Genomic DNA, 26,625 nt, shown 5'->3' on the forward strand with positions numbered 1-26,625 from the left:
ATACAATGGATTTCTAGGGGAAAATAGTTCATCCCTCTTCCCCAGAAAGTCTGCGTTCAACGTTTAACAAAGGGACATGGCATCCACGCTCCACTAGTACAACACAGTAGGACAGTTTGTGAAATAACGAAGCGCCTAATCAAAACAGATAACATGTTAACGCTGTACACCTCACACTGTCCTCATTCTGTGGCAGACCTGCACAAAGTCCATTATTTCATAACCGATTGCCTAACAACTTCCTGTCTGAAAGTACATTATCGCTGCGCTGAAAGATAAAACCTGGAAAGTAAAAGAACACATTTCGTTTAGGGCCCCGGAGCATACCGGCAGTGATAACGTTTTTTTTTCTTCTGATCTCAACGTGTTCTCGTCATGACAGCCTCTGAGTCATCATCATATCAGTCCATTTACAGGTCACCAATTTGGAATTGGGTTGTGTTTACCTATTAGCTCTTGGCTTGCTCTAGGGTGGTTCAAAAATAAATACAAAAAAACCAAAACTGAAACTTCTTCCTGGATATTCCACCCTTCCTGTTCTTTAATTGTAGGCATTTTGCTTTGGCTCAGATTGAGAGAAGATGAACTTACATAACTTGGGATCAGACTCTACTAACATATATCATCTACACAGAAATGTGAAAACTGAACTCATATCAGCAGCTTGGTGGCTTTTTCCCCCCACTATGTTTACAGTATGTATTCTATTTCCTGAAAAAGGTCAAGTAAAAGGAAAGGAAAAGGAAAAGTAACAGACGAGACCAACAACATTATTACCACAACTGATAAAGGAAATAATTTCTTTAGATAGCAATTGTAAGAGTAGCCCTTCATCCTGCATCCGTCCTGCATAACGACTGCAGACAATAGTTTCTTCAATGTAATACAGTTGAACCAAATCACTACAGCGTAACAGAAAACTCTAGTGTTTCTCATCCAACAAGTTACCAAATCATTCTTTGAGGAGATGATGATTCACCTCGGAGTGAGAGAGCAAAAACACTTCTAAACAATTCCTTGTTGGGATGGAACAAAAGAGCAGCATCAGTTCAGCAAGGGTGCGAGAAAAGAAACTGTGACTGCTACATTTGTTCCAATTCAAAGTTTCTGCTCAGGCAATAGATAAAACTCAATTTGTCAGCTGTTCATAGACATTTATCACTCGCCACTGGAGTGGGGGGATGAAAAAAAAGACTCAATAACGGCGGTATTATCCTTTAACCTAGATTCCTGCCGGCCTCACGCTTCAGCGGGCAAAAGCTTGGTGACCGCCGTCATATGGAGCGGATGATTGGATGAATGTTTGCCACCCCGCTCGCCGCTACCTGCCTCTAAGTGGTGACTCGATCACCTTTCACATCTGCTGGCTCATTAATGTAGCCGCCGGCAGGAAAGAGCCGTCACGTGCCGTGGCGCGTAGGCCCACATGTACTCACACAGACCGTATGTACAACTGTATACTGTTACACATGGACAGTGTTACTCAATAATCACTGCTTTCCAAGAATTAAAAAATCATCCCATTTTCTCTGCAGAAGTACAAAACACTAAGGAATCCAGTTTGTTGGTGTTCGACTGGAGCAGAGCGAGACTGGAACAGAGGGCCGATCTATTTAAAGGACTTAAGACAGCCTTCCAGATGCTGAACTTTGTGGTATTCCATTTATTCCCAGTACTCAATGTCCTGGCCAATGATATCCGAGCAACATCCGGTGAACTGGGGAAATCCTGGGAGTCGGGGCTGGTAGTGCTGCCAAGAAGCCGGCCCGCTACTACGAACCTCGATGTCAGATAGCAGAAATGAAATGCTGCCTCTCAGGGCAGAGACCATAACAACATCTCAGATCGATATTCACTTATCTGTATTGTTTTACTGCTGCTTTATTGAGGGTTATGTAGGGTGGGTGGTGTCAAATATTCACTGATATCTCATTGTACGGGGTCATGTGATAACCGGCCAGTGTTGTGGCGTTTACTCTGAGAAAGCTGAATGAGATAAACACAGTGCTAATGGGATCTACTGTACATGTATTTAAAAACAACTCACAGGCTGATCCTATTTTAAATTTGAGATTATGTGGCAGAACAAATTGATGTGTCAATGGATTTTAGCCAAAAAGGCAAAAAGAACCTTTCGACAAACCATACAAGACAGCCAAAACACACTGAAATATTATGTTTAGTCGTCCAAACTCATTTTTCCACTGGACTTTTGGTACAAAGTACTGTAGATTTAAACTCATTTTAACCCAAAATGGTCCTTGTGGATCCAAGGCCTCGTCGTGTCATCCAAGCAAAAGCTTAATTTCAAATGAGTACGACGATAGCCGAAGCATAAGTGCGTTTATCCCCCATGACCACTGCATTATCTAGAGAAATAAGACGTGATATATATACGAAAACACCATTTTAAATTGAAAAAATAAGATAGTATGTTACATAGCCGACAATTTTCCAGCTGGGTTATCGGTTCCCACCTCAGGACGGATCATTTAAGACACAAGGCACATTGTTATCTAAATACTTCTGTTGTTGAAAATCAATTCATACGTCTATACTCATTAAGATTCAAAAATGACTATGGGTTCTTATCGCATTGCTCATGACAAAAGCACTTTTCCTACTCCTGACACACCATTCAGCATAATGTGTTTTAAATGACCAAGATTCATTTTAAGGTAGAATTTATACTAAATGGCCAAATCTAATGTCATTATGGTCTTGTCTTGTTCATCTCAATAAGCCCGGTTGACATTTATTGCAAAGCCAAAGCAGACAGTAAGAGTGATTTTCCATTTTATCCCTATGATCTAAAAACGGCTTAGTCTCTTTAAGTTTCTTCTGAAGCTGTTTGGGTTCTTCATGGCATCACGGCTGAATTTCCCTTGAACATCATTTTTCGTCACGGAAAAAAAAAAATAAGACAAGCCTCTTCAGTTGAGTGTGTACTTTATATAGAACTTTCAAGATGTTCGATAAAAGACATCGCTGTGTACAATTGTACAATTATGGACCCCAGTAAAGGCGGAGAAGGCTCTTGTTGTAAAAAAAAAAAAAAAAATAGAGAAAAAGGGAATGAGAAAGACATATGTACTGTACAGAGAGAAAAACAGTGCCTGCAGCAGTGAAAGTAAATGGATCATGTATATAATGTTCTCTCCCTCCTGGCACACACCAGCCTCCATAAAGAGGCATGTCTCTCTCTGAGGTCGCCGAGCAAGCCCACATATCCCCCAAAGAACCCCGCTTAGATGAGCCATACGATAATTACAACCGCTTTAATATACATGTAAATCCAATAATAAATAATAAATCTCGCCCTGATGAAGACCTTAGGGCTCCGTTGGTTCTGAGCCATGACAATAAAAGGCTTTTTTAGATTCAAAGCTTTAACTCTCTTCCCTCCTTACTGGATTCAAAGTGCCTTGGACACTTGTGGATACAGCTCAAGAGTTTATTTTCTTCTCACTGGAGGCTTTCAATCTTAGTATCTCAGTTGTTTGCTACAGATCTGGTTCCTGTTTCCAAAAAGCACCTACGAACTTCACTTTTTTTTTTTTTTCTTAATCCACAAGAGTGCCATGTGTTGCTTCTGTCTACTTTAATATACATTTGTGCTATTATACAAATACATTGCATGGCCTTTTTAGTAACCTGCACACTGTCTAAGGTTGGCACTCGCTTGCCCAGTGTTTTGAGATAAACCAGGTGGGGAAATAAGCATCTCTCTCTCTCTCTCGCTCTCTCTCTCACTCAGGACAGCAGGGTCTGGACCTGCTGGGGCGATCGGGGCACCAGGGTCTCTGCCTCCTTGTATCCGTTGGCTGGGCTGCTCACCGCTGTGTAGACCTCTCCATAGGCTCTGCACACCAGCTCAGTCGACTGTCTGAAAATCTGCTCCCTGCACAAACAGAGGCAATAACACACTAATAGATTTGTCTGACAAGAAAACAAAAATAAAAAAATTATGAAGCAAAAGGGATGAATGGGCTTTTTTTAAGTACCCACTTATCTGGTCTAACTCAGAAAAGCAGAGCAATGTTGTAATTAGTCACCAACCAAGGGCTGAAACAAGTCAGCCATGACAGCCAACTGTAAGAATTTGTCCTAATTACATTTTTTTTTTTTTGTTCATTGACCATTGTGTGCCCCCGCTGTGTCAAAACAATGAGTGGCAGTATGTGGTGCACACTGCCATCTATGGACACACATGGCAGCAGTAGTAAGCAAGCATCAGGTGTCAGCCTCAACAACACTAACTGTTTCAGAGAGGAAAGGTTTTCCTAATTATAATTCATACGGTTCATTTGATCTAAAACTGCAGAGTAAATCTAAAAATGTCCTCAGATGAGAAGAATTTCCCCCCAATCATGTTTTCTACTGTTCATTTGATCTAAAAATGCAGAGTAAATATAAAAAAAAATCCTCAAATGAGAGGAATTTTCCCCGTAATCATAATATTCTTACTGTTTTTTTTTCATCTAAAAATGCAGAGTGCCATATTATTTGTTATTTTATGGATTTATGGAAGAAAATCTACAGTTATCCACCATGTTGTTTTTATTGTCAGTTCGATTCTGTTATACAATCCAGTTGTGCCTTTGCTTGTCATCCTGATTTTTTGTTGTTGTTTTGTTCATTTTGATTTTGAGGCAAAAATGTTTCATAAGTCCCTTAGAGGAGTTGTTTTTTTAATCTCACCTGCACAAATTAGCAACTGCAGCTCTTCTTTCTGTTTTGCTTATCACTTTATTTTATAACTGCATTTTCTTATATAACTTAGCTTCCATGTTTTAGTGCAAACAAACTGACCATGTAACATTACGTCACAGACATAATATGCCTATTCCTCACAGTGGAGTGCGAGTGGAGTATGGAATAGCCGGACTGAAGAGCCCTGTGAGAGGACTCAAGGACACACTGGGAGCACCTCGGTTGTATCCCGCTCAGGCTCTTGAGATCCATCTTTTTAATTGGCCCACAGAGGACACAGAACCACAGCGCTGTCTCTATCTACATCACCTTACTCCACCAACTGCACTAACATGAAATGTGAAACGCAGGGAGTCTAAAAGTAGATCTCCATTATTTGTACGCTCCAGGAGTGTCTTTTCAGCGCGCTTACGGGTGTTTTTGTGTATTTACGTGAGTAGAGACAGAGAGAGAGAGATAGAGGGAGGGAAAGAGAGAAAGAAAGAGAGGAGGAATGATTTCAGGGAACGAGCGAGAGTGAGAAATGGACCAGAAGCTAATTAATGGCGTCCTGCCCATCAGTCCTCCCATGTCCATTAATAGAGAACATTAACCTGAGGTACAGAGAGTGCTCCTCAAGCCTGCTGCGCTTCCCAGTAAACGTGACTCACAGAGAGAGCCCTCCAATGCAGCAGCCAGACCGAGCTAAAAGCATGTGCATTTTCTGATCAGTAAGACAAATACATGCAGCCCTGCCCCAGCACTCTCTGAATGTGTTGGTGGCTTTATCAATTTAGCATCCAAACTCACCGCGCGTTTAGTGAAGTGTTTTGTTTGGAATGTAGTAATGGTCGTATTACATCTAGGAACCTAATGGGTATTGAACATTAATGGGTCAAGCCTCCCAGCCTATTTTTATTACTTTCAATGCGCTCTTTACCCTGTTGAAACACTACGCGCCGCAGTAAACATTTCGCTTGAAACCCGAACATTGTATGCAAGCTATTTTTCCCCCGAACAGGAACTCACTTGATGGCTGCGCTGAGCAGGAAGTTGAGCTGCGGCATCACAAGGGTGTCGGGTGACGACAAGTACCTATCGAACTGGACCTGGTGTGTGTGTGTGTGTGTGTGTGTGTGTACAAGAGAGATGACAGCAAAGGTTAGAGTGGGTGACGGGTGAAGTGACACTAATAATTATGCAATAATATATGATGCTTTATTAAATCCGTAGGGAAATTTGCTTCATTAAAGGAATACAGTACCAGTCAAATGTTTGGACACATGCATTTTTCTTTATTTTTACTATTTTTCACAAAACTACGAAATAACACAAATGGAATTATGCAGTGACCAAAAAAGTGACAAACAAATCAAAACTATCTTATATTTTAGATTCTTTAAAGTAGCCGCCCTTTTCCTTGATGGAAAGGCAAAGACTTTGGAAAGAAATTCACACATAGGCTTCAACTTCACTATTTATATTTGGCTAAAAAACAAATTTCTTTATTAAACCCCTTAGGGAAGTTGCTTCATTAAAGGAATAGTTCATGCAAAAGTTCACCTCAAGAATTTTAATACATGCAATGTAACTCACCATCGCCGCTTTCAGAGAAGAGCTATCCATACTGGGGAGGTTGGATATTGGGCCCTGGGATGTGAAAAAAAAAGAGAACATCAGTTTAGAGTGCATCTCAGGGTCACAGCATTGGAACAGCAATGATGGTGAATCACAAAACCTTACAAAGGTTAAGTGGCCGAGGTCATTCATTCACTCAGGTCTGCACTGAGAGTGTTTCTCCCAGTGTTGCCTGTCTGCATTGCCTTCAGTGGTTGCTAAAAAAATGATGAAGGCAGGCACACAGTAATGACTGAATGAATGAATGAATGACAGTCCTTCTGGGGCACTTAGGTTTATAGTCTTCTCTTTTTTTGAAGAAAAAGTAAACGAAAACTCCCCTCCTGTAAGCCTATTATGCTAATCTGCAGCAACAGTCTCACCCCAACCAACCCTTCATGAGACAAAAAGGTGCTTTAGACTAAACAAACAGGAAAATGACACTTTCTTAATATATTTAAGGGAAAAAAAAAATCACCCTAAAAATGCATTCACATGTTGTGAATGCTATGCTCTTGGACAGGTCAGTCTTGATTTGTGAACATTCCCTCCCAAAAGATGGAAACAAAAGAGCTAAAACTCTTGATGTTAGCGAGATAAAAATTGTGGACAGTAAATAGGAGGCTGTCTTTGTGAACATGACTGCAGTTACATTTAAGGCACTTAGCTGACAGACTACCCAGAGCAACTACATTAAGTCAATCTTAAATGCCTAAATTGCCAACATTAGAAGCAACCAATAGTAGGGAGTTCAAAGGTCAAAGCAACAGCGCAGTACCTAGAGTGATTTCACAGGGATATAGGCACATTAACAAACATACAATGAGTCTACAAAATAAGCTTCTAGTTCCTGGCCGGTGGAACAGTATTTTTCAACCACTGTTCTCTTGCTTCTAGCTTTAGGTGAGAGCTGTTTATCTTAGTCTGTCCTGGATCACAGGGATAAGAAGTTAAACCGTTACAGGGAAAATAGGCCTAGACCTGAAAACAGAATTACATGTCTTAAGCCAAGAAAACCTCCCTTCAAACTGGAGACAAAATACTATTTGAGGGAAACCCACACAACAAACAGAGGAGATGAGCAAAACAAAGACGGAGAATAAGAAAGGGCACCCGAGGAGAGGAGAAGTCTGCTTAAAGAATGACAGATCTTGATCCAGCTTTGCGTTGCGCTGCAGCAGTAGCAGGGTGTGGTGTGTCCTAACACGACCCGGAGTTCCAAGGCTCACTTGCTAAACCACAACTATGGGTCTCAGTCAGCCCAATAGCAGAGTGTGTTAAAATGGGAGAGGCACGGGTAGCAGGAAACCTCAGGGGCATCGGCTCTTTCATCTGCAGAAGACAACTGCTGTAAAAGCTAATATATTTTAATAGAACATAATATGATTTGTCTACCTCCATCTCTCTCTCTCATATGAAAATCTGACAGAAATGCTATTATGCCTAATAAAGGCATTGGTCATGTGGTAACCATAGCAATAGCTATTGTAAAGACCAGAGAGGTAGTGTAAATAATACTGCCTGTGCCAGTAAAATATAAAAGGGGGACCATTAGAGAGCCTGACAGGAGAGATGTGAGAAAAGCGACTAAATCCACAGTTCTGTGGCTTCACGTGAGCGAGTACGAGTGTGTGTAAGAGTGTGTGAGGGTGTGGGCGAGTGTGTGTGTGTGTGTGTGTGTGTCACGTGAGACCTGTTCGGCAGTATGCTGCTGGACACAGCTGTAGATGTAACTCAGTCCGGCTCTGGTCAGCACGTAGGACGCCTGCTCGTTGATCAGAGTGTCGAGGTGAGCCTCAATCTAGGAAATGCGGAGGGAGGGGGGGGGGGGGGGGGGGGGGGGGGGGAGAAAGAGTGGCTCAGAATCCAATTCAAGCTTGCATTGTCAACCAATGGTACTTGTGGTAATGGAGAAGCACTGTGCTATTGATAATGGAACTTCCATAGGAGCTGTTGTGGTGCTCAATTACAAAAGATGTGCTAAAAATAGGGGGATAGACGGTGCTTTTGAGCATGAGCAACAATACATGACACTCTTATGACTCTTATCTATGGCACAGCAATTTAACCTTTTTAATAAAAGATTTGGGCTCTGTGGGCTTCAATGAAAGGAATCAGAATAATTAACTTTAATACACAATAACCCCATGCACAAACAACGTGGTGACTGAACACTCCAAGTGTTCATGTTAGATAACATGAAAAGTGTTTCATAATTCAATTTGTCATGTCCTACTTGCAGAAGGTGAAGAGCATTATTATTAGATTTAAGCTATAGAGTTCGGGGAAGGAATGCCATTGGCTAACTGCAATTGAATTAAATATAAATAGATACCAAAAAACATGTGAAACATAATGTCAGTTCCTTATTACTGCGTGGACTGTTGTTAACAATAAAAGAAAAATAACAAAAGATATGCTGTAGATGGGCAATACCTGGAACTCCAGCATCTCCAGCCTCTTGTCAGTGAACTCAAAGAGGGCCAGTGTCGTCTTCATCACATAGAGCGAGTTGACCATGTAGGTAGCCATGTCAGCCGTGCCAAGGTTACTGGCCGACACAGTGCACAGCTGGAGGAGGGGATCCAAGATACAAGACAATACCTGGGAGAGAGGAGCGCAGAGGAAAGACAGGTGAACAGGTGGGGAGAACAAATATTAACATACTTATGCCTAAAAAATATACTAGGGATATTCCTTGCCAGTCACGTCTACTACCTCAGATCCTAGTAGCGCTCCTTTCTTATTCATTTTTCAAGATTAACATACTTGTCGCCTATAGATTAAAGTTTACACGAACACTAACCGGTTAGAATTTGGCAATAAAGGGCAGGAGAGTAAACCTTTTTTGTCCCACCCTGACCTTATTGTGTAAACATGTGTTTACCTGGGCGAAGTCAGCTTGCCGGGCATCCAGAGGAACCACAGAGGAGTCGTGGGAGGCCAACACCTCCCGGAGCAGGGACAGGGTCTGGGTGAGGGAGGTTGTAGGACCCAGGTCTGGAGGTGGCAGCTCCACCTGCCCAGGCACACAGGAGGACAAGGTGTAGCCCATTGAGCGAAAGAGTGAAGTTATTCTTGCAGAGGTTACCCATTTCAATCAAGTAATCTATAGTCTTCACCCGGACAGGCGGTCCTCATAACATAATCAAACTAGAAGGGCACTCGGAGAGCGCAGACCTCCGCCAAGGTTCGTGCTATTATTGCTTGTTCGTGAGTCGGATCCGGATCCGCTCCAAAATGTAATGGGTTCTTCCTTGGCCCATGCAACAACCTTCCACAAAGTTTCATGAAAATGGGGCCAGTAGTTTTTCCATAATCCTGCTAACAGACAAACAAACAGACAAACGGCACCGAAAACATAACCTCCTTAGCAGAGGTAATCATTAACAAATACCTTTAATGAGGAGCATGTTAGGCCAAACATGCAACTTCCAACTGTCTGCTGCTAGTGTGAGCCTCAGATTGTTCACAGACTGAACAGAGTTTTTAATGAAGAGGGTTTTCATTTCACTGCCCCCTGAACACACATCACAGAACTGGGCCCAGCCACCTTTGGCCACCTAATAGAGCAGATTATGAGAAGGCCGTGTTCCTGCCATTAGCTGGAATTGACACTAAAACCCTGAGGGCCTCCGATTTGATTAACACCAAGCTATGGGGGATAATTCTTGTTACTACTATTGATCAGGAGACAGCCAGCGTGTTATGTCGAAGGGCTCGTGCTCGTGCTGAGGTGTATTTGGAAGCCAATTTAAGGAACTGGTAACAAGGCTGGTTGTTTTTTGACAGCTTGCGCCATGATGCTACTGTGGCCAGCAGGCCAAACAATGTTTACAAGCACAAGTGCTTCAGAAATAGCCTTGTTGTCTTTGAGGGTTTCGAAGCAGAGCTGAAGTACACAGTGTGTGTCCACAGGGTACAATACTGAACTTCTGCACCGTCATTTAACAGTTTTTATGAAAGAACATAGTGAACCATGTTTATCTAAAAAAAAATCGCTTCCATCTCTCTCTTAGCCCATTGTATTTGTCTTCCTAGCTTTCACTCTTACACGGTCGTTCTATGGTCACAGGAATATTGTATGTGCACTAAGGCTCTGACCTTTGCACTCATTGCTTCTATTTTTTGGTGATCTAGGAATTGAAGTGTGTTCTATTGATGTACACATTGTAAGTCGCTTTAGAAAGAGCACCATACATATAAGCAACCAACTTAATCTCAAAATAAACACCATAGGTAACTGACATCATGTGGACAGGAGAGCTGCAACAAACAAGAATTTTTTTTTTTTTGATTATACAAACAATAGTCATAACGTGCTCATACCTTGTCCATGAGTCTGCTTGCATGAAGACTCAAGCTATTGAAGAACATCTTTTTGCTAAGGATGTGCATTTCTTCAATAGTGATGAGCAAGGTGGCCACACTGGTCCCAATGATGGAACTGGGCAAAGATCATAGAGGGGGATAAGTCAACGTCATATGAATGGGTAAAACAAATGAGTTACTCTTATGTTACAAAACTGAACAAGCTATAATACCTGATGGTGTGGTGGTAGAACTTAAGCAGGTTGGAGAGCTTGTAAAGCAGGACGGCACCTGGCTCGGCCACAATGACCTGCTCTATCCTAACCTGAGGGACAGATCCATAACACACTGAGTATATGCCAAAAATATGACAAAATGCAGTACATGTTATCTAGACAGCTGGTCAGAGATTCTTAAATGGATCTAAATTTATTCAGATACTCACTTTTAGCGGCCTGCAGACGCCCTCAGTGATGTGTCCCACCACCTCCTGCATGTTCTCTTCCACACCTAAGGTTTGAGGAAGACACACACACAGTCAAGGCTATTGGAGATTCAAAACCTGAACTGTTTTGAGCGCATCGTGAACACAGTATGAATGTACACAGTATGAAATGTAACAATTATCCTCTATTTGAACAGAGGTAATTATGCATGTACCACACTCATTGGGCATCCTCCAAATCATATGGTGCCACAGCATTCCTAATTTATTCCTGTCTTCATCTTCACACCAAGCTTGTTTGGAGCGGTTTATTCTAACTCTGGAGCATTTACTCTTTTGGTTCGTTACTTCGCAGGTGAGAACAATACCATCGAACTCAGTTCATTAGAAGTGAGAACATAATCTGAATCAACTACAGGAAACGACCCTAACACTCAAGGTTTTATGGGTATAAAGAAGTGAATGTTGGCATCTCATAGCCAGCAGTTACGCATTCTTGGAAAGCCTAGCATAACAAAATGAATCAAGGGCAAACCACAGTTTCAACTGATACTCCTATTTAGCTATCTCTTCATTCTTGGTATGAATACCAGAGAAGGTGAAGAAGGACAAAGAGCGCAGACAAGTCCATCAGGCTTAGCTGAAGAGACTGGAATCAGTTTTTTTTAGACTCTCTCCCTGTTGCCAAAATCTCAAACCTCACGGGATGACAGGTTACCAAAACTCTGTCCAATAAACAAGCTACTTGTGAGTCCATGTGACTTTTGTTTACAAGCCCTGGTCCGCTTGTAACTGGGCAGTGGGAACCTAAACAAATCAAATTAAAAAAAAATGCAACAAAGTAAACTTTTCCACTGTGGTTTGGACCAAAGAAAACAAACTGTAGGTGTGATCGCACCCTTCATAATTCAAGGCCTGGAGTCTGGGCTGAAGCACAGATAGTGGAGAACTACACTCTTTGTTGTTGGTGTAGGAAAAGTCATACCTTGCAGAGTGACTTGTTTCAGCAGAGCCTCTAGATGTTCCTTCTCAGAGGCAGTGGCTTGGTGCAGCCAGGCCAGCATGTCCCCAACATACCTAAACGGGTGACACAACATATAAAGTGTCACCCAGGGGCCAACCAAAGGGCTAACCATACAGCATTGCAACCACAGCTAGGCTGAAGCATGGGTCATCGTATTTCACTCCGCTCACACACGCAGACACAAACACAAACACGCAAACACTGCTTTTGATGTTATATAACGGCAGAAAACAGCAAGGTTAACTTGAATTATTGTGTGCATGTGTGTGTGTGTGTGGCCATAGGCAGGTGGGAAAGAACTTGATGTTCTCAGAACTGCCGATGCCTCCTACAAAGCGGAGGTGATTTTCTGTTCCACACAAGGCTGGTATTCCGAGAAAAACTCTCATTTGGCTCCTGGGCAGATGGGGAAGAATACGAGGTGCAGCAGGAGACGGAGACAGACTCCTCGGACGCCCCGTGACTATATATGGGTAAATGAGCCTTTCTTTGAATCCAATCTAAAAAGTTAAGGTTCCCAGGAGGTGTGGGAGTTTTTTTTTTTTTTACTTTGCCAAAGGACCTTGCGATTGATTTATGGTTCACAGTTCAGGCGCTTTACACTAATTCAGCCTGGACATGCATGATTTCCTTAACTGTTAAAGAGACAAGAGATTTGTAATCACACAACAGGGCTTGTGCTTACATCTTTAATAATTTGTTTTATGTTTTCACAAGTGCAAACAAAACAGCAACTGACATTTACAAGCTTGAGTTTTATTACGTTTTTAAAAAAATGCTGTTTTCTTTGGAAATGGGATTTGACGACGAATGCTTCACTTCATTAAACATGTGAATGGACAGGTACCTCATAGGGTCATGGGAATGCATCTCAATGGGGCGCGGCGTTCCTCCCGGCCCGCCCCTGGTGAGGGCGTCGATGAAGCCTCGGACCACAGCACACCTGCGCGCGGTCCCGAACTCATCTAGAGTGTACCTGACCAAACGTAACAGAAAGACGGGAACATTCGACACCGGAAACACGTGTGAAGAAGACAGCGGCCACAATGTTTTCGTGCAGTCAGTGTGTGTCGGAGGTCAGTCGCAGAAGTACACCAACAATGCCGGCAGCATTTCCAAAAGGAAGAAGTCTGGGGTTGTTTTGATTACTTGGCGGTGGCAAGCTCTGTGTCAGACTAAACAGTAGACGCTGTTGAAGAGAGATTGCAGGAACTCTGGTCTCCAGGCTCTCAGCCTCAACATCCCCAGCCAGCCCCATGACCTTGGACACTTTCTGGGCACTGAGACAGGTGCATGTCCAAGAACGCGGGGGACAGACAGAGGGAGGGTTCGCAGTGAAAACACACATCTTAAGGTTAAAGAAGGTGACACTGATGGGGTGAACGTGTGAAACTAACCTCTGTGCCTTTGTAAGTTGTAAATTCACACTGAGCTTCGGGGAATCTGCGAGTCATATCTATTCCTACACTCTAATTGAGTGCAAATTAATTTCTGGAGGGTACTGGAGGGCATAAATTATTTTCATAGATACTGAGATCCAAATGCTTTTCATTATGTATTTCACTGCTCCAGCCAGCGCTTGCCTCACACACTGAAAATAAAAGAAGAAAGGGTATTTGCTGTACTGGTTTATATATACTTCAAGGATTTCAAAGCACTTGACCAAATGGTACATAATGCTGCATGTGTTCAGAAACCACCAGCAGAATGACAAACCCTTTGTTTATAAACACAAATCTCAAGAAGATCTGAGCTGAATGAGGATTCATAACAAAACAACAATGCCAGACAAGGTCAATCGAGGAAGTAGCTGCTGACAACGGTTGCAATGTATACCACATTTCTTGGTATTTAACAGGGACAGTAGTGTCCTCTACATGGGACAAGAATCAGCAGTTGGAATGAGTCAAATTCAATGTCTCTGATATAGAAAATTACATTATAAATTCTCAATATTCATAATGAATAAAGGTAAGATTTTTTTTTTCCAGAGGGCACTTTTTGCCCCATTAATCTGCATTTTAGAGGTATTCTGGTCCTTTCTGGGGGTGATTTTATTGAATTCTGAAATAATATATTTGCACTGCACTCAATTTGTACCCGTGAGATTTGTTTTGTTTTAAGTCATTATATACTGGAGACTGGCAGCAGGTCTTACAGAGGAGGATGGTGCCATTTTCCTCTCTCTGTGCCCAAACAGTCCATCTTTCACTTTTTTTTTACGATACTGGTTGTTTTATGTTTTGTTGACGCAGCAGTTTGTGTGGGGTCTGCTTTCTCTTCTACTGCTGGCTGCGTGGTGCCAACATTTTCTACTGCTTCAGGCTGTGTACTCGGTTGTTTTCTGATCAAAAACCGCTCCATTTCTCCCACCATGAAAACAGTGGAAAGAATCCACCGGTCAAAGGCTCCCACAAATCACACATGGTGGCACACGGGGAACAATAGTCGCATTCACACGTGAAAAACTGACAACTTGATGCAAAAAATGTGAACAGTGTGAAATGGAAAAACAAAAAAAGGTACTCATAATTATCAGGGGCGTTTTTTTAACCCCTAATTTCTAATTTCATGGGCATTCATGAACTTTCAAGGCCATTTTTGCTCCGAGCCCCGGCTAATTTCTGACCCTGTCATGAATATCAGTGAAGTAATTTAGCTGTCTGGCAATTATCCAGTAAACAGAAGTGGTTGAAAAGCATTTACAGCAACCTGACCCTAGATTTCTCTACTGTTATTATAAATTCCCAATGAAAAGTTTGCACAACAGATGGTCCCACTGATCCTTTGAATTTGTTACATTCAGAAACATCTTCTGCTACGCTGGATGACTTCTACTTGGATGGAATGGGGTCACTGAACAACATGAGAGGTGATAAATGGAGGGAAAGACCATGTAGTATTTAGATAAATTAGTGGCTGTGTGTGTGTGTGTTTGTGTTACTTGTAAAGGACAGGCCGGTCCTGTAAGGCTTCCATGGCTTGACTCAACACAGGACTGATGTCACAGGTCTCTTGGGTCAGTCCTCGGCATTCGTCTGTGCAGAAAGAAAGGAGGTAGGACAAGAAAAATGTCCCTATAAGAGTAGAACACTCAACAAGTCAAGTCAAGGTCTTTCTGGTTACTATGCTTGTGTTATTACTAAAAAGCTCCATTCAGTGTTGCTGAATGTTTTTTCAACCATGCCTGCCCTCTTAGTAAGGACATTACCATTTTGCAACAAGAAGATATTTCAATCATATTTGTTCCATGAGCTATTACCAAAAGGTCTCAGTCAATGCAGTGTAATTACACCTCTGAAAATCCAAAAAGACATTTCAGACAGTCTGCATAGAGCATTACTACTTTATAGGGTAGCGGCCAATCAGTTGTCTGTACAGAAAATGGGTTAACACATAGCAGTCCTGCTGGCCTTTTCCTAATGCTTGAGGTAATTGCCCCATGCCGATATGTGCAGCAATATTTTTGTGAATCTGAAAAAGTTCTGTCATATGACACTACTGCCAAATTTGTATAAATAAGCAACCCTTCATCAAAATTGCATGTTAACATCTGTATAACTTTTGCCACATTTACAGTGTAGAAAGCAGCATAATAGCTTACAATTTGACACAGTGACACTAAATAAAAATTAAAATTGCTGGATTTGGTTCCACCTTTAGCAATTTAACTACAAAATAAGCATCTGTAGAACAACTCATAACTTAGCCCATATTATATTTTATTATTGCATAATTACACTGCAGTTACACAAATGAGGGCGCTGTGATCTAAACGGGTTGCTTCCATCTTAATTTCAATGACAAGATACATAGCAAAGCTGAAGAAATATTTTGTTTCTGAGTTACTTTTGGTCACAAGTCAGTCAGTCACAGTCACATGCATCTTAGTGCATCCTAATACTCTACATTATATATATATCTCCTATTACTCTACTTTTTAGAGAGCACAACTTCTTATTTAGTTATATCCCGTCCCAAAAATCAGCTACATGCATCATCCAACAATATCTACTTTGTGGGAAAAAAAACAACTACCAGAACTAAAACTCGGATCCCACTGCATAATGATGGGATTGTGCTTCCATCTATCACTGCTGAAAAGAAAGGAGAAGCACTTCGTTTTCTGACTCTACTCTAATGATAACACTCTGCATGGAGGCCTTATACAAAGAGGGTCATAGTGCAGTCGGTTTTATCCCATGGCTTGCTGCTGGTATTAAGTCTGTGTACTCTACTCACTCTGGGCCCAGCGGTAAAGCTGCTCATATGATGTCTCCTGTAACACGGCCATCTGCTCCATGATCTCTAGCCTGGAAAGAGCACACAGACCAAGACCAAAGCATTACATACCCATGATCTGTAGCATAGTATCAGAGCGCTGACAGCAACACAAATACCAGACCAGGTGATTTTTTTTTTTGGTTGTTTTTCCGTTTCTCTGTTCCACCTATTCATTTCCGATGGGAGATTACAGTTTTTTCCTGCACGTGCTCACGCTTTGTGTTCCTGATCACATCCCTGCGTACACAACCACTTCAAAAACCCAACGTAAACGCCATAAACATAACAATGAGAATAAAATGACACACTGTAAAAGATACAGTCTCAGTTGAAGTGGAGCACAGACTCAGAATAATACTATGTAGGCTAGATGTGGCCCTTACCCTGCAGTTTGCTGGTTGGTCCGCAAGAGAATCTTCACATCTTCGTGGATGTGCTTCACCCGACTGAGAGCTTTGAAGAAATCCTGGGAAAATTGAACAAAAAAATAGGTTGCAGACATCCAGAATTCACTGCATGTAAAGATTTTTTTCACAACGTACTAAAAAAATTACTACGCAATTTAACAGAATTGGTCAAAATATGTTTGTAGCCCAGAGCAAGGACAGCATGTGCAAAAAATAAAAATAAAAAAAATTGCGTGACATTTTTAACTGATCACCTGATATGACTAAATAATAATTTTGAAGCTGACAGTGTACGTATGCTTTAGGCGATTGTGTTATTTCACATTCAAAATTGATAAAGAGTACAGAGCCAAAACATCATGTTGTGGTTACTCAAGTTCATTGGAGCTCACTATCTTTTCATAGCTTTATTATTTAAGACATTTTTATTGGGTGGTATACAGCGAAGACGTGGAAGATGAGGGAGAGAGGCAGAGTCAGAGAGCATGATATATGACAAAGGTCAAAAATGAGCCGTTGGAGTGAAAAGTGAATTTCCCAACAGGAATCAATAAGGTATTATATGTCATTAAGCAAATTACCTCGGTGATGGGAGCGTCCCGAGCCCCTCGGAGCGTGACCATCTCCTCGTTGGATAGCTGGAACTTGGTGAGGAAAGCCTGGGCTACCTGGGCTCGGACCTCCAGGCGGTGACTGAGGTGAAGGAGAGAAATGTATGAAATTCCCAATATTTTATTTATTCTATTTCCATTACTTGTCATAAATGGACTTGGGGTTTTTGTATACCAATTTATTGTGCTTTGTTGTTATTTAGTTTCTGTTCAGTTCAGTTGGGTCTTTGCTTGTCATCATGATTTGTTTTGTATCTGTTCAAGGCCCTTGGGTATTTTTATCTCACATGTCGTAATTGGTTTTTCTCTCTCTCTCTCTCTCTTTCTGTTTTATCATTGTGCTTTTATCATTGTGTTTTATTACTCCACTTGTGTTTTCTTGCTTGTTGCAAGTAAATTAACTAACTAATCTGCCAGTAGAGAAAACTGGAACAAAGTTATACAGTATACTTTCACTCCACAAAAAATGGTGGTAGATTGTCAACAAGATGTAATGTTTTAAGCCATACTGTAGGTGGCAGTCATACTCCTCACACACTATTGCTTACATTCATCTGAGAGGGAAATAACAGGGTGGGGAGCATAGACAGAGTAAGATATCATGTGCAGCTATCACAATATAAATAAAAGAGGAAGAAAAGAGGAAAAATAATAATAATACCAAGCCGGCTACAGGCCAGGTTTTGTCACTATCAATAACAGCACGGCGATCACTATCGGTGTCACTATTAGTTTCTCAACACAATAGTGACCATGGCAACCGCCCGAGTCAAGCAGGGAACTCTGTCATGGGATAGGAGAACAACAGTGAGGCCTCTCTCTCTCCCCGTCTTCCCACCCAAACCACCTAGTCTACATACTCCTCCTCCCTGTGAAGGCACGGCCAGATCAGTAAATCAACATGTTGTTTTGGTGGATGAAGAGGACCCAACATTATCTGACCATTGTCTCTCTCTCACACTGCTATTACCAGTGCTCACCCATCTGAAAGAAAAGGGTTGTAAATCTGTGACAGGATTCTCTGATTTAGTTTTCCTCTGTACAGCCTGCTGAGCCCCAGAGACAAGACCTTCACGCTTCTTGAGATTTCGCCTCTGCATACAAAAACAGCAACTAGCCTGGACCACCGGCTTTATTTCCCATGCACAAACAGGGTTGGGTAGGCTACTTTGAAAATATATTCCACTACAGTTACTAGTTATCTGTAATTGTAATAAAGGGATTACCCAAATTCTTTATGTATTCCGATTACTTTCAGTTACTTTCAGATTACTCTGCCGTATTTGAGGTATAAAGCTACAGAAAAGAAAACGTGGAAAAATTACAAAGTTCAGGAAATATATTTCAGGTTTTCTTCTGTGTCACATTTTATAAAGGTTTAGAACATCTGCCACTTTTTAAATGGCCTTCCAAGTTTTCTCGCTTTCACTTTAAAAGTATTCCCAGAACTAATCCTCTCATTTATTTTCGTAACGGAATATATAGTTAAATTTTTTTTGAGTTGCAATACATAATATGGTTACAAGTGTTCCATTACAACCCAACCCTGCGCACAAATAAGAAAAAGTTAACAGAAGGACAAAAGCTTACTAAAATTATAGCCTGAACATCAAAAACAGACAAGAGGGAACGTTATGGGAAGTGAATGAATTAAGAGGGAACACATCATGCTATTGAGAGATAATGACAAATTAAAACAAGAGGCACTTGAGCGGCCCAATGTCCCACCATAATTACCATGATGTATTAAACATAACCAGATGTGCTAATGAGGTCATTAATTAAACTAATTAATGCATTAATTAGCGAATATCTCTATGTCAACATACTTGTCTTAACATAACACATGGGTGGTATTAATATGAACTCCGTATCTTAAAGCATTAAGGATAGCTTATCGCAGTCTCAAGAAAATCTGTTTTTCCTCACTAGTATGCAGAAAGGTTCTCTCAAAAATCTAATCAGATCATCTTCTCTATTGACGAAAACTGTGATGTAAGTATGAAGTTTCTATCATGTATTGTTTTTGAGTTATTGTGTTCACAACAATATATCTACACACAGGCAGACGCCACCATGACGACATTATGTCCCGTCACCATGGTACATAAAAAATGATTGTCGATCCTTGTCAGTGTTAAGAAATATAAAAACTGAGGTTACAGCCTTATCTTGTCTGTCACATTTAACTTGTCATTGCTGCTAGTTTTATTCATGAGGCATTTAATAAGCTAGCAAACTGAACAGGCATTGTGCATTGTATTTCTGACAGCATCACTCCCGTCCCCTCTATAGTCAGGCTTCTTTCTACAGACATATTGAACTTCATAGAGATGGCGGCACCGGTAGAGAATACCTCTCTCCCGTGTCACCATTCATTACAGAATCACCTCCGCAAGATAAGAGATGCCCCCCCGCCCCCCCTCCCCATTTCTCATGTTGCTGTGTCTAGGCCAGGAGTGATCGACCTGTTCCTCCAGGGTGTAAATCACAGCCGAAGTGACAGGCCGCACACGCCCGTACAAGGTGAGAGGAGGAGGAGTGTGGAGGAGCTGAGGCTAGACTAGAGCAAACGGAGCAGAAACAGGGAAGCAACAGGAAGGGATCCCTTTCTGCAGGGCTGTCAGGACATGATACATTCTCGTCAAGGCTGCAATTACCGAATACCAGAATGAAGCAACATACTTCAGTAAATGGGCCACGTCACACTGTAACAGCCAAGTATGCAAGGATTCTGGGCTAGCGTAGACGATAAACTAAAAATGAACTCAGTGAAGTAAGCCTTCCTTGATCCTCCAATTTAGTTGGTGGCAGAATGCCAGACGAGTGCAGTCCCATGGCTTGATGCTAAATTGGATAGGTTGCTTACATCATGTTGCATGATAGGATGAATTTTAATGCACTAGGTCGAAACAATAGACTTAATAAACTTAATGTGTGTTGGTATGCGTCTGTGTCTTTGTGTGTGTGTGTGCTCAGATTTCCCAACTAGGCCAATTGATTTTGTCTGTTCAAGCACAAAAATCATTTCGACAATATTACACAGCACAATCTCATAAACAGCTTTGTCAAACTGAACTGAACTGAAATTACTGTTGCCTAGATAATTATCTCACAGACCTGGGCTAATAGTGCAGCACCAAGTTAATGAAAAACTGAGAGCTGGAGACAGCAGCAACTAACATTTAGCAAGCTGACTAGTTATTAAATGTAAAAATGGTAGGTTCAAACTTGCGACCTTAAAAAATAACTAAATTAAATTCTACAAAAGGTAGCAAAAGGTACATGAAAAGGTTAGAAAAGTATATGAAAGGATCTAAACCCTTTGTTTCTCTGCATTTCTATTTTTGCACATTTCGGAAACTAAATGACTGATACTGTGAAAGACTGAAACATAAGGAGAACAACTGCTCTTTGTAGCTGGCAAACCAAATGACCAACCCTTTCATAGCTTGAAAACCATGTGGGTCGATTATCCATTAAAATCCATTAGGGGCCATTTCAAAGGCTTGCGTGGAAATTTGGCATTCACAAAGCACTTAGTTAGCCATGCGCCAATGATCATAGAGTGTAGTCGGAGCCAATCACATCAGACACACAAAGGCATATTCACAGCCATACCCTCATTAACAGCCAGCTGAGCCTTAATGAGGCTCAAGTGTCATTTTACACAGGTTGTCATTTATGATCTGAAGTCCCCGATCATTCTCTCAGGGGTTTCAGAGCTCTTGATCCGTTAATGACCCGCACAGACGTAATAGTGATAACATTTGCTTTACTTTGGGAAAAAATAATCTGAATAAAACACACGGCTACATGTCTGACAATTCTCCATATAGGTTTGACAAAATGACACCCTCACTGACAAGGTGGGAAATGAGCGCCCGCCACTAGCCAAATGCTGGTAAATCTTGGCTGTGGCTAGTGAGTTTATCTACCTTCCACACCTGGCATGCAGCCAAGTAGACCTACTCTAAAGACCTGTGCCGTTCAACAATAGCTGAGCAACAACAACGACCCAACACAGGCTGCTCATGAGGTCATGTTGTCCATGGAAAACATTTGTTTCTGAAATGTCTGGACTTGTTCAGCATGATAACATGACATGGTAATGCAAAGATCACAGTGTGGGACAGGTGTGTAGTGTCGCGTTTCATTATGGAACAATAGGCAACACTTATTAAGTGTTCTTGCTGACAGCCTCTTTCAGCGGGGCCAGCCCTTACATGTAACGAAACAAAAGAGCAGCACGTCTGAAAGCCAGCGGACAAACACAGGTCATCTGCTCTCATTGGCTTGCCTCTCCTACCTTCCCTTTGCACATTGAAAGCAATCCACCGTTCCTTTCCATTTCATTAGAGCTGACAAATGACACGGTGCCATTGGCAGATAAGATAGCAAACAGCTCGGGACAGGCCTGCTCCACCGGATAAATACACACTGGAGCATCTGCAGAGCTTTGGAAATCACTACCACGTCCGTACTCTCTCTACAGAGCTGCCCTATAAGCACACTAATGTGAGATTATGCTGCAAATCTAGCGCTGCTATAATAAGTGTCAACGGGGGGAAAAACACTGTGGTTTGGGACTGCAGAGAGTTGTGTGACCTGAAATAGGCCTGAACAAGAAAGCTGAGTGGTGTGGTGCAACGGGCTGACTGGTGGGTGGCTGAAGGAGGACAGCTTGGCTGTACTCTTCCCCTGGCAGCTCTTCTGAGACAAAATTGGTAAGACAAGGTCAAAGCCCCGCATGCAGACACTATCCCATCTGGCTGGGGGGTCACATTGTGGCTCGGCGAATGAAAATGTCACACTGACGGACAGCAGGTCCCAATGGGACAGTTATGCAAAGACAAGATAAGGCAGGCGGGGGACACTCAGAAGGACACTCATGTAGAACCTCTTAATACTTACTTTCAACATCACTCCCAGCACAAAGCAACATGACTTGTATCAATTCACTGCCTAATAGGAATGGGACGACATATCGAAATTCAATATATCGCAACTCAAAAATGTGACGATACATATCATGGGGCAAAAAAATTAATCGCAATATTAGCCACATTTTATTATTCTGTAGTAATCACAAAAGAGACGGCTTGCCCTTCACAACTTCACAAGCTCTCCATCCATTTTAATATTATTTGCACTGTGTAACAACATTTTTTAATTGTTGTTTACATTCTAGCAAGCCAACGCTATTGCTAGAAAGATTTGTGTCTCAGAAATAAACATAATTCTGCACAGTCATAATTTGTTGTCACTGAACTTCTATTTATTACATTGTATCGTTGTTGTATCGAACCGTGAACCCCATATCACGTATCTAATCATATCCCTACTGCCTGTGTGTTCACTGGGGGCTACGTCCCCACCGGTGTCTTTCCCTGCTCTTACTTTAACACCTCATCTCCTTTCTCTTCAATCTCGCTCCCTCTCTATCTAGATGTCACCTTTTTGTCAGCGAGGTCCTCAAGCTGGGCCAACGGAGCATGGAATTGCCAATGGTACATCACAGCTGTCAGCATTCTCTTTTGCCAGAAATCTACATTATCTTCGCCCACACCACCCCACTCCCCACCCTCCAACCCTCAACTCGCAAGGTCACCGAGCATCTGAGGTCATAGCTACCACAAATGCTAATAAAACCCCACCCCCCCCCAATCCCCAGCTATCAACCAAGAGAAGAGAGTATATTTTCACATCCTTGTCAACACACTCCCAGCCAGATTCATAGATTAATGGTACCAAGATTAATTTTACTGGCAGGGTTTCAATCACAATCAAAATCATTGGTATTCCAGGGTTGCAGATACGCGGTACCAAGAATATACTATCTGAGAGACTCCGCTGATGACAGCTCAACATGGTGAGCGGTATATATGGGATCTGTATATCTGATGTCTCTTTCTATGTGGCATCAATAAATCCCCACAAAAAAAAAAAAACCCACACTCACTGGCTGCTTTCCAGTTGTTCTAGTCTGGCTTCAGTAAGATCAGGGAGTACTTCAGCGCAAACATGAACCACTTTGATGTGGATCTCAAGGCCAAAATCACAGGACTTGGAAATGAAGAATAAAACAAATAAAGCTCCATTAATGATGATTGCTGCCCTCCTTATGCAAATAACCTACTTCGGGAGAAATATTCATCAACCTCATGAATCATTCATCACTCCCACATCAAAAATAAGACTTTCTTGCCAGCTACTCCGGCTCTGCAACAAACCTCCAACTTATGACTCTATGGGAAAGCTGCATTTCAAAGATGTACAGTAATTTGGTCTTAAAAATGACGACGTTTTTAACTTTTTGGGCCATATCTTTAATCGTGCATCTATTTTACCTTATCAGTAGATCGTTTGCAGTTGTATGGTTTTGTTGTTATGATATGGGGAAAGTCTCTTCAGTTGAGAGAAGACTTGTGGCTGATATCCTACACAGACCAAATCCTACAACAAGGAAGCACTAGCAGATTCAGCCGAGTCTCATTTTGTAAACAATATGTGTGCAATAAAAGCTATCAGTTGCAAAGTGGATCGTGTTGTTCCTGCTGTGCACTTCGATTCAAGTGCTATTTGTCTGGCAACTTGCCTGAATAGAACAAGAGGTAATTTCTACGGAGAAATGAGACACCACAGAGAGTCAAATGATGGTTTTTATCTTTGGATTGATGAAGATGCCTATCAGTGCCTTATGTGATGCATTTTCAAAATGACTTGTAGCCTAGGAACAGATATGGAAAGAAAGGATAGTGAGGGTGAAATGGCAGTAGGAGACTTCTTTGAAATTTCTAGAAATAATAAAGAACTAAGTTGCCATCCTAAACAAATCTTCAGAGAAAGTTGATGAATGAAATGATTGACACTGTATTATGTCCCTGACCTTCTAAAATGTCAGTTTAAAAGATCAGTGCGAAAAAATTCTGTCATATGGTCTTATTTTACATTCACATTTTAGTAACAGTTTAGTTGCGGTCAGATCCTGAGTAACTCAGAGTGAATTAAATTCACCGATTGATTCCTATGTTGGCAACATATTAGACTCATGTATCCATGAGTAATTGAAAGGGGAATGTAAATTTGTAAACTGTACTGTACATTTGTTTTAGACATAAGTTTACAAAAAATCCCCTTTACCTAATATATAATACAGATTACACAAGTCAGTTATGCATGTGTCTCATTGAGCAACAGGCTAAAATTTGTTTACTTTACAAGGTAGTCAAAAGTCTGTGTGTCTCGGACTGTCAAACATGAGATCACCTTTTATTAAGGTGGAATAAAACACATCTGAGGTTACCAGGCCAAGCCTGTAAACACACACACACACACACACACACACATACAATTTCCATTACCCCATGCGAATCAACTCACTTTTCTCCCTGCAGCTTGTTGGTTTTCACTATCAGGTCTTGAGTTTGCTCCTTGGCAGCCTGTTGAAACAAAGTTCATTGGATTATTTACAGCGCTTTTAATAGATGACTTGGCCACATTATATTCTCAAAGAAAAGTTCATAAATTATTCAATGGATGAGGTTAAATTCATGTATTTGATCCATACTGTAGTGATACCTAGTTTACATGGATATACTAACCTATTTATTGTCGCTATGGACATAGAGTTTAGCTTTTGTAAATCATTATCCATACAGCATAATAAATGGCAAGCCAAGGACAATGACAGTACCTTTAACCTGTTGGTCATTTCTTCACAACATGTGCTCATGGCCTGGACGTCCTCATGAACACTTTCAAGCTCCTAGAGAAGGGGTGAAAACATCATGAGCATGAGCAACTTGGAGACAGCTCTCTGTAACTAGGGATGCTCACACTGGGATTTTGTGAGCTGATAGTAATGAGACCATGTGCAACAGGAAAACTGTAAATCACAGCATGTTGGGTTAGAGTAATATAGACCTATAATGTTGCAAACAAATTTTGGGGAAATTGCCTGCTTGAAGCACTAGTTTTCGAGTTCTCTGCTGCAATTGTTGGTCCTATGATTGTTGTTGCTGATGGATTCTCCGGAGAGCCTTCCAAGACAACACCAAAAAATCGTTGAATGATGTGATTTGGACAAAAGGTTTCTAAGAAAACAAAAACTGCACCTCACTCCCTGTGCTTGGAGTGCTATCTTACCATTCGCTTAGATGGGATCAGCTGTTCCAAGACATTGTCAGAACTAGGGAACTTATGGTAACTTCTGGTTTTTACCACAATGCAAGCCTGCCTGCTCAAATGTCTCTCAATTAGTGAAATCAGTGAATGCTTCCCCACCCACCTCAATTAAACAAAATAATAAAATCACTGCAGAGAGCCGTTGCCTAGTTATAATATAGTGAGGCAGATGGGTGTCATTTTTAAACAAAGGGGAGAAAACAGAATTTTCTTGCCAAGTGAGAGAACAACGTTACCTCTTTTACATCTTTAAATATCCGTGCAAACTCCTCGTTGATTGACAAGCTTCGTCTCTCGATGTCACCCCGAAGATTTCTCCTGGTGCGCAAACTGTTCTCGGTGAAAAACACAGACAACGCCTTCAAAGCCTCCAGCATCTCCTGAAAAGACAACGATGATATTCTCATGTTAGCAGGGTTCACACTGACTGACACTGTGCACAGCAACCTGCTGAATGAATACGCCTCTATTAGCGTTATTACATTTTTAGTACAGTCAGTGAACGGCACATAAATCGTTTGTAGCAATAAAAGACTAGAAAATGGCTTGGTTTAGGTTACGATACCACTTTGACAGCTGAAAGATCTAGCTAACTGTGACAAGGTTAGCAGACTGAGCTAATGTTAGCTAGCTAGGTAGTAGCTGCTAACTCTTCCTTCTTACCTTGTCATTGTCAAGCCTCGTCTCCAAGATTTTATTAAGCTTCCTTGACAGCGGGTTATTAGCTTGAGAAGAAACATTTGCATTTTGGATAACAGTAGGGCTATCGGTTGATGTTTCTACTCTATTGTCAGCCATTGTAAACAAACACCTCCACGTAAACTTTCAGGAAGATGTGTGGTCCGTCAGAAATAAAGGTCCGTGTAGATCCCAAAGAAAAAGGATAAAATGTTCCGGGACATGGTTTCCCTATGGGGTCTGATGATGATGATGATAATGATGATGATGATGATGATGATGATGATGATGACAATGTCAAACTAAGCACCAAACAACGCAGAGTTACACTTAAAAATATATAATTCACTCACTCTTTAGACCAATACC

The 26,625-nt window shown here is 41.5% G+C and overlaps 1 protein-coding gene across 1 annotated transcript; it reads right to left on the minus strand.

The window, feature by feature from the left end:
- Positions 1-2,932: 2,932 nt before the first annotated feature.
- cog6 (component of oligomeric golgi complex 6) lies at positions 2,933-26,400 on the minus strand. The gene is made up of 19 exons (XM_078284189.1): positions 26,242-26,400; positions 25,815-25,958; positions 25,088-25,159; positions 24,775-24,833; positions 17,362-17,473; positions 16,757-16,839; positions 16,332-16,402; positions 15,034-15,127; positions 12,937-13,065; positions 12,051-12,142; positions 11,066-11,130; positions 10,854-10,945; positions 10,639-10,756; positions 9,197-9,328; positions 8,746-8,913; positions 8,003-8,110; positions 6,289-6,342; positions 5,722-5,801; positions 2,933-3,901 (listed from the first exon to the last, which is right to left on the minus strand). The coding sequence occupies exons 1-19, from the start codon at positions 26,374-26,376 to the stop codon at positions 3,754-3,756; spliced, it is 1,956 nt and encodes a 651-aa protein (XP_078140315.1). The 5' UTR covers positions 26,377-26,400; the 3' UTR covers positions 2,933-3,753.
- Between the last annotated feature and the right edge of the window lie 225 nt (positions 26,401-26,625).

The sequence above is a fragment of the Centroberyx gerrardi genome, chromosome 6 (genome assembly GCF_048128805.1).
Source record: "Centroberyx gerrardi isolate f3 chromosome 6, fCenGer3.hap1.cur.20231027, whole genome shotgun sequence".
NCBI lineage: Eukaryota > Metazoa > Chordata > Actinopteri > Beryciformes > Berycidae > Centroberyx > Centroberyx gerrardi.

Coding starts and splice junctions, on each gene's coding strand:
- cog6 (XM_078284189.1), bottom strand. CDS start 26,376: ATGGCTGACAATAGAGTAGAAACATCAACCGATAGCCCTACTGTTATC. Junction 17,474..24,774: donor AACAAGCTGCAGGGAGAAAA/GTGAGTTGATTC, acceptor CCTTCACCTCAG/TCACCGCCTGGAGGTCCGAG. Junction 9,329..10,638: donor CAAGCAGACTCATGGACAAG/GTATGAGCACGT, acceptor GTGCCTGGGCAG/GTGGAGCTGCCACCTCCAGA.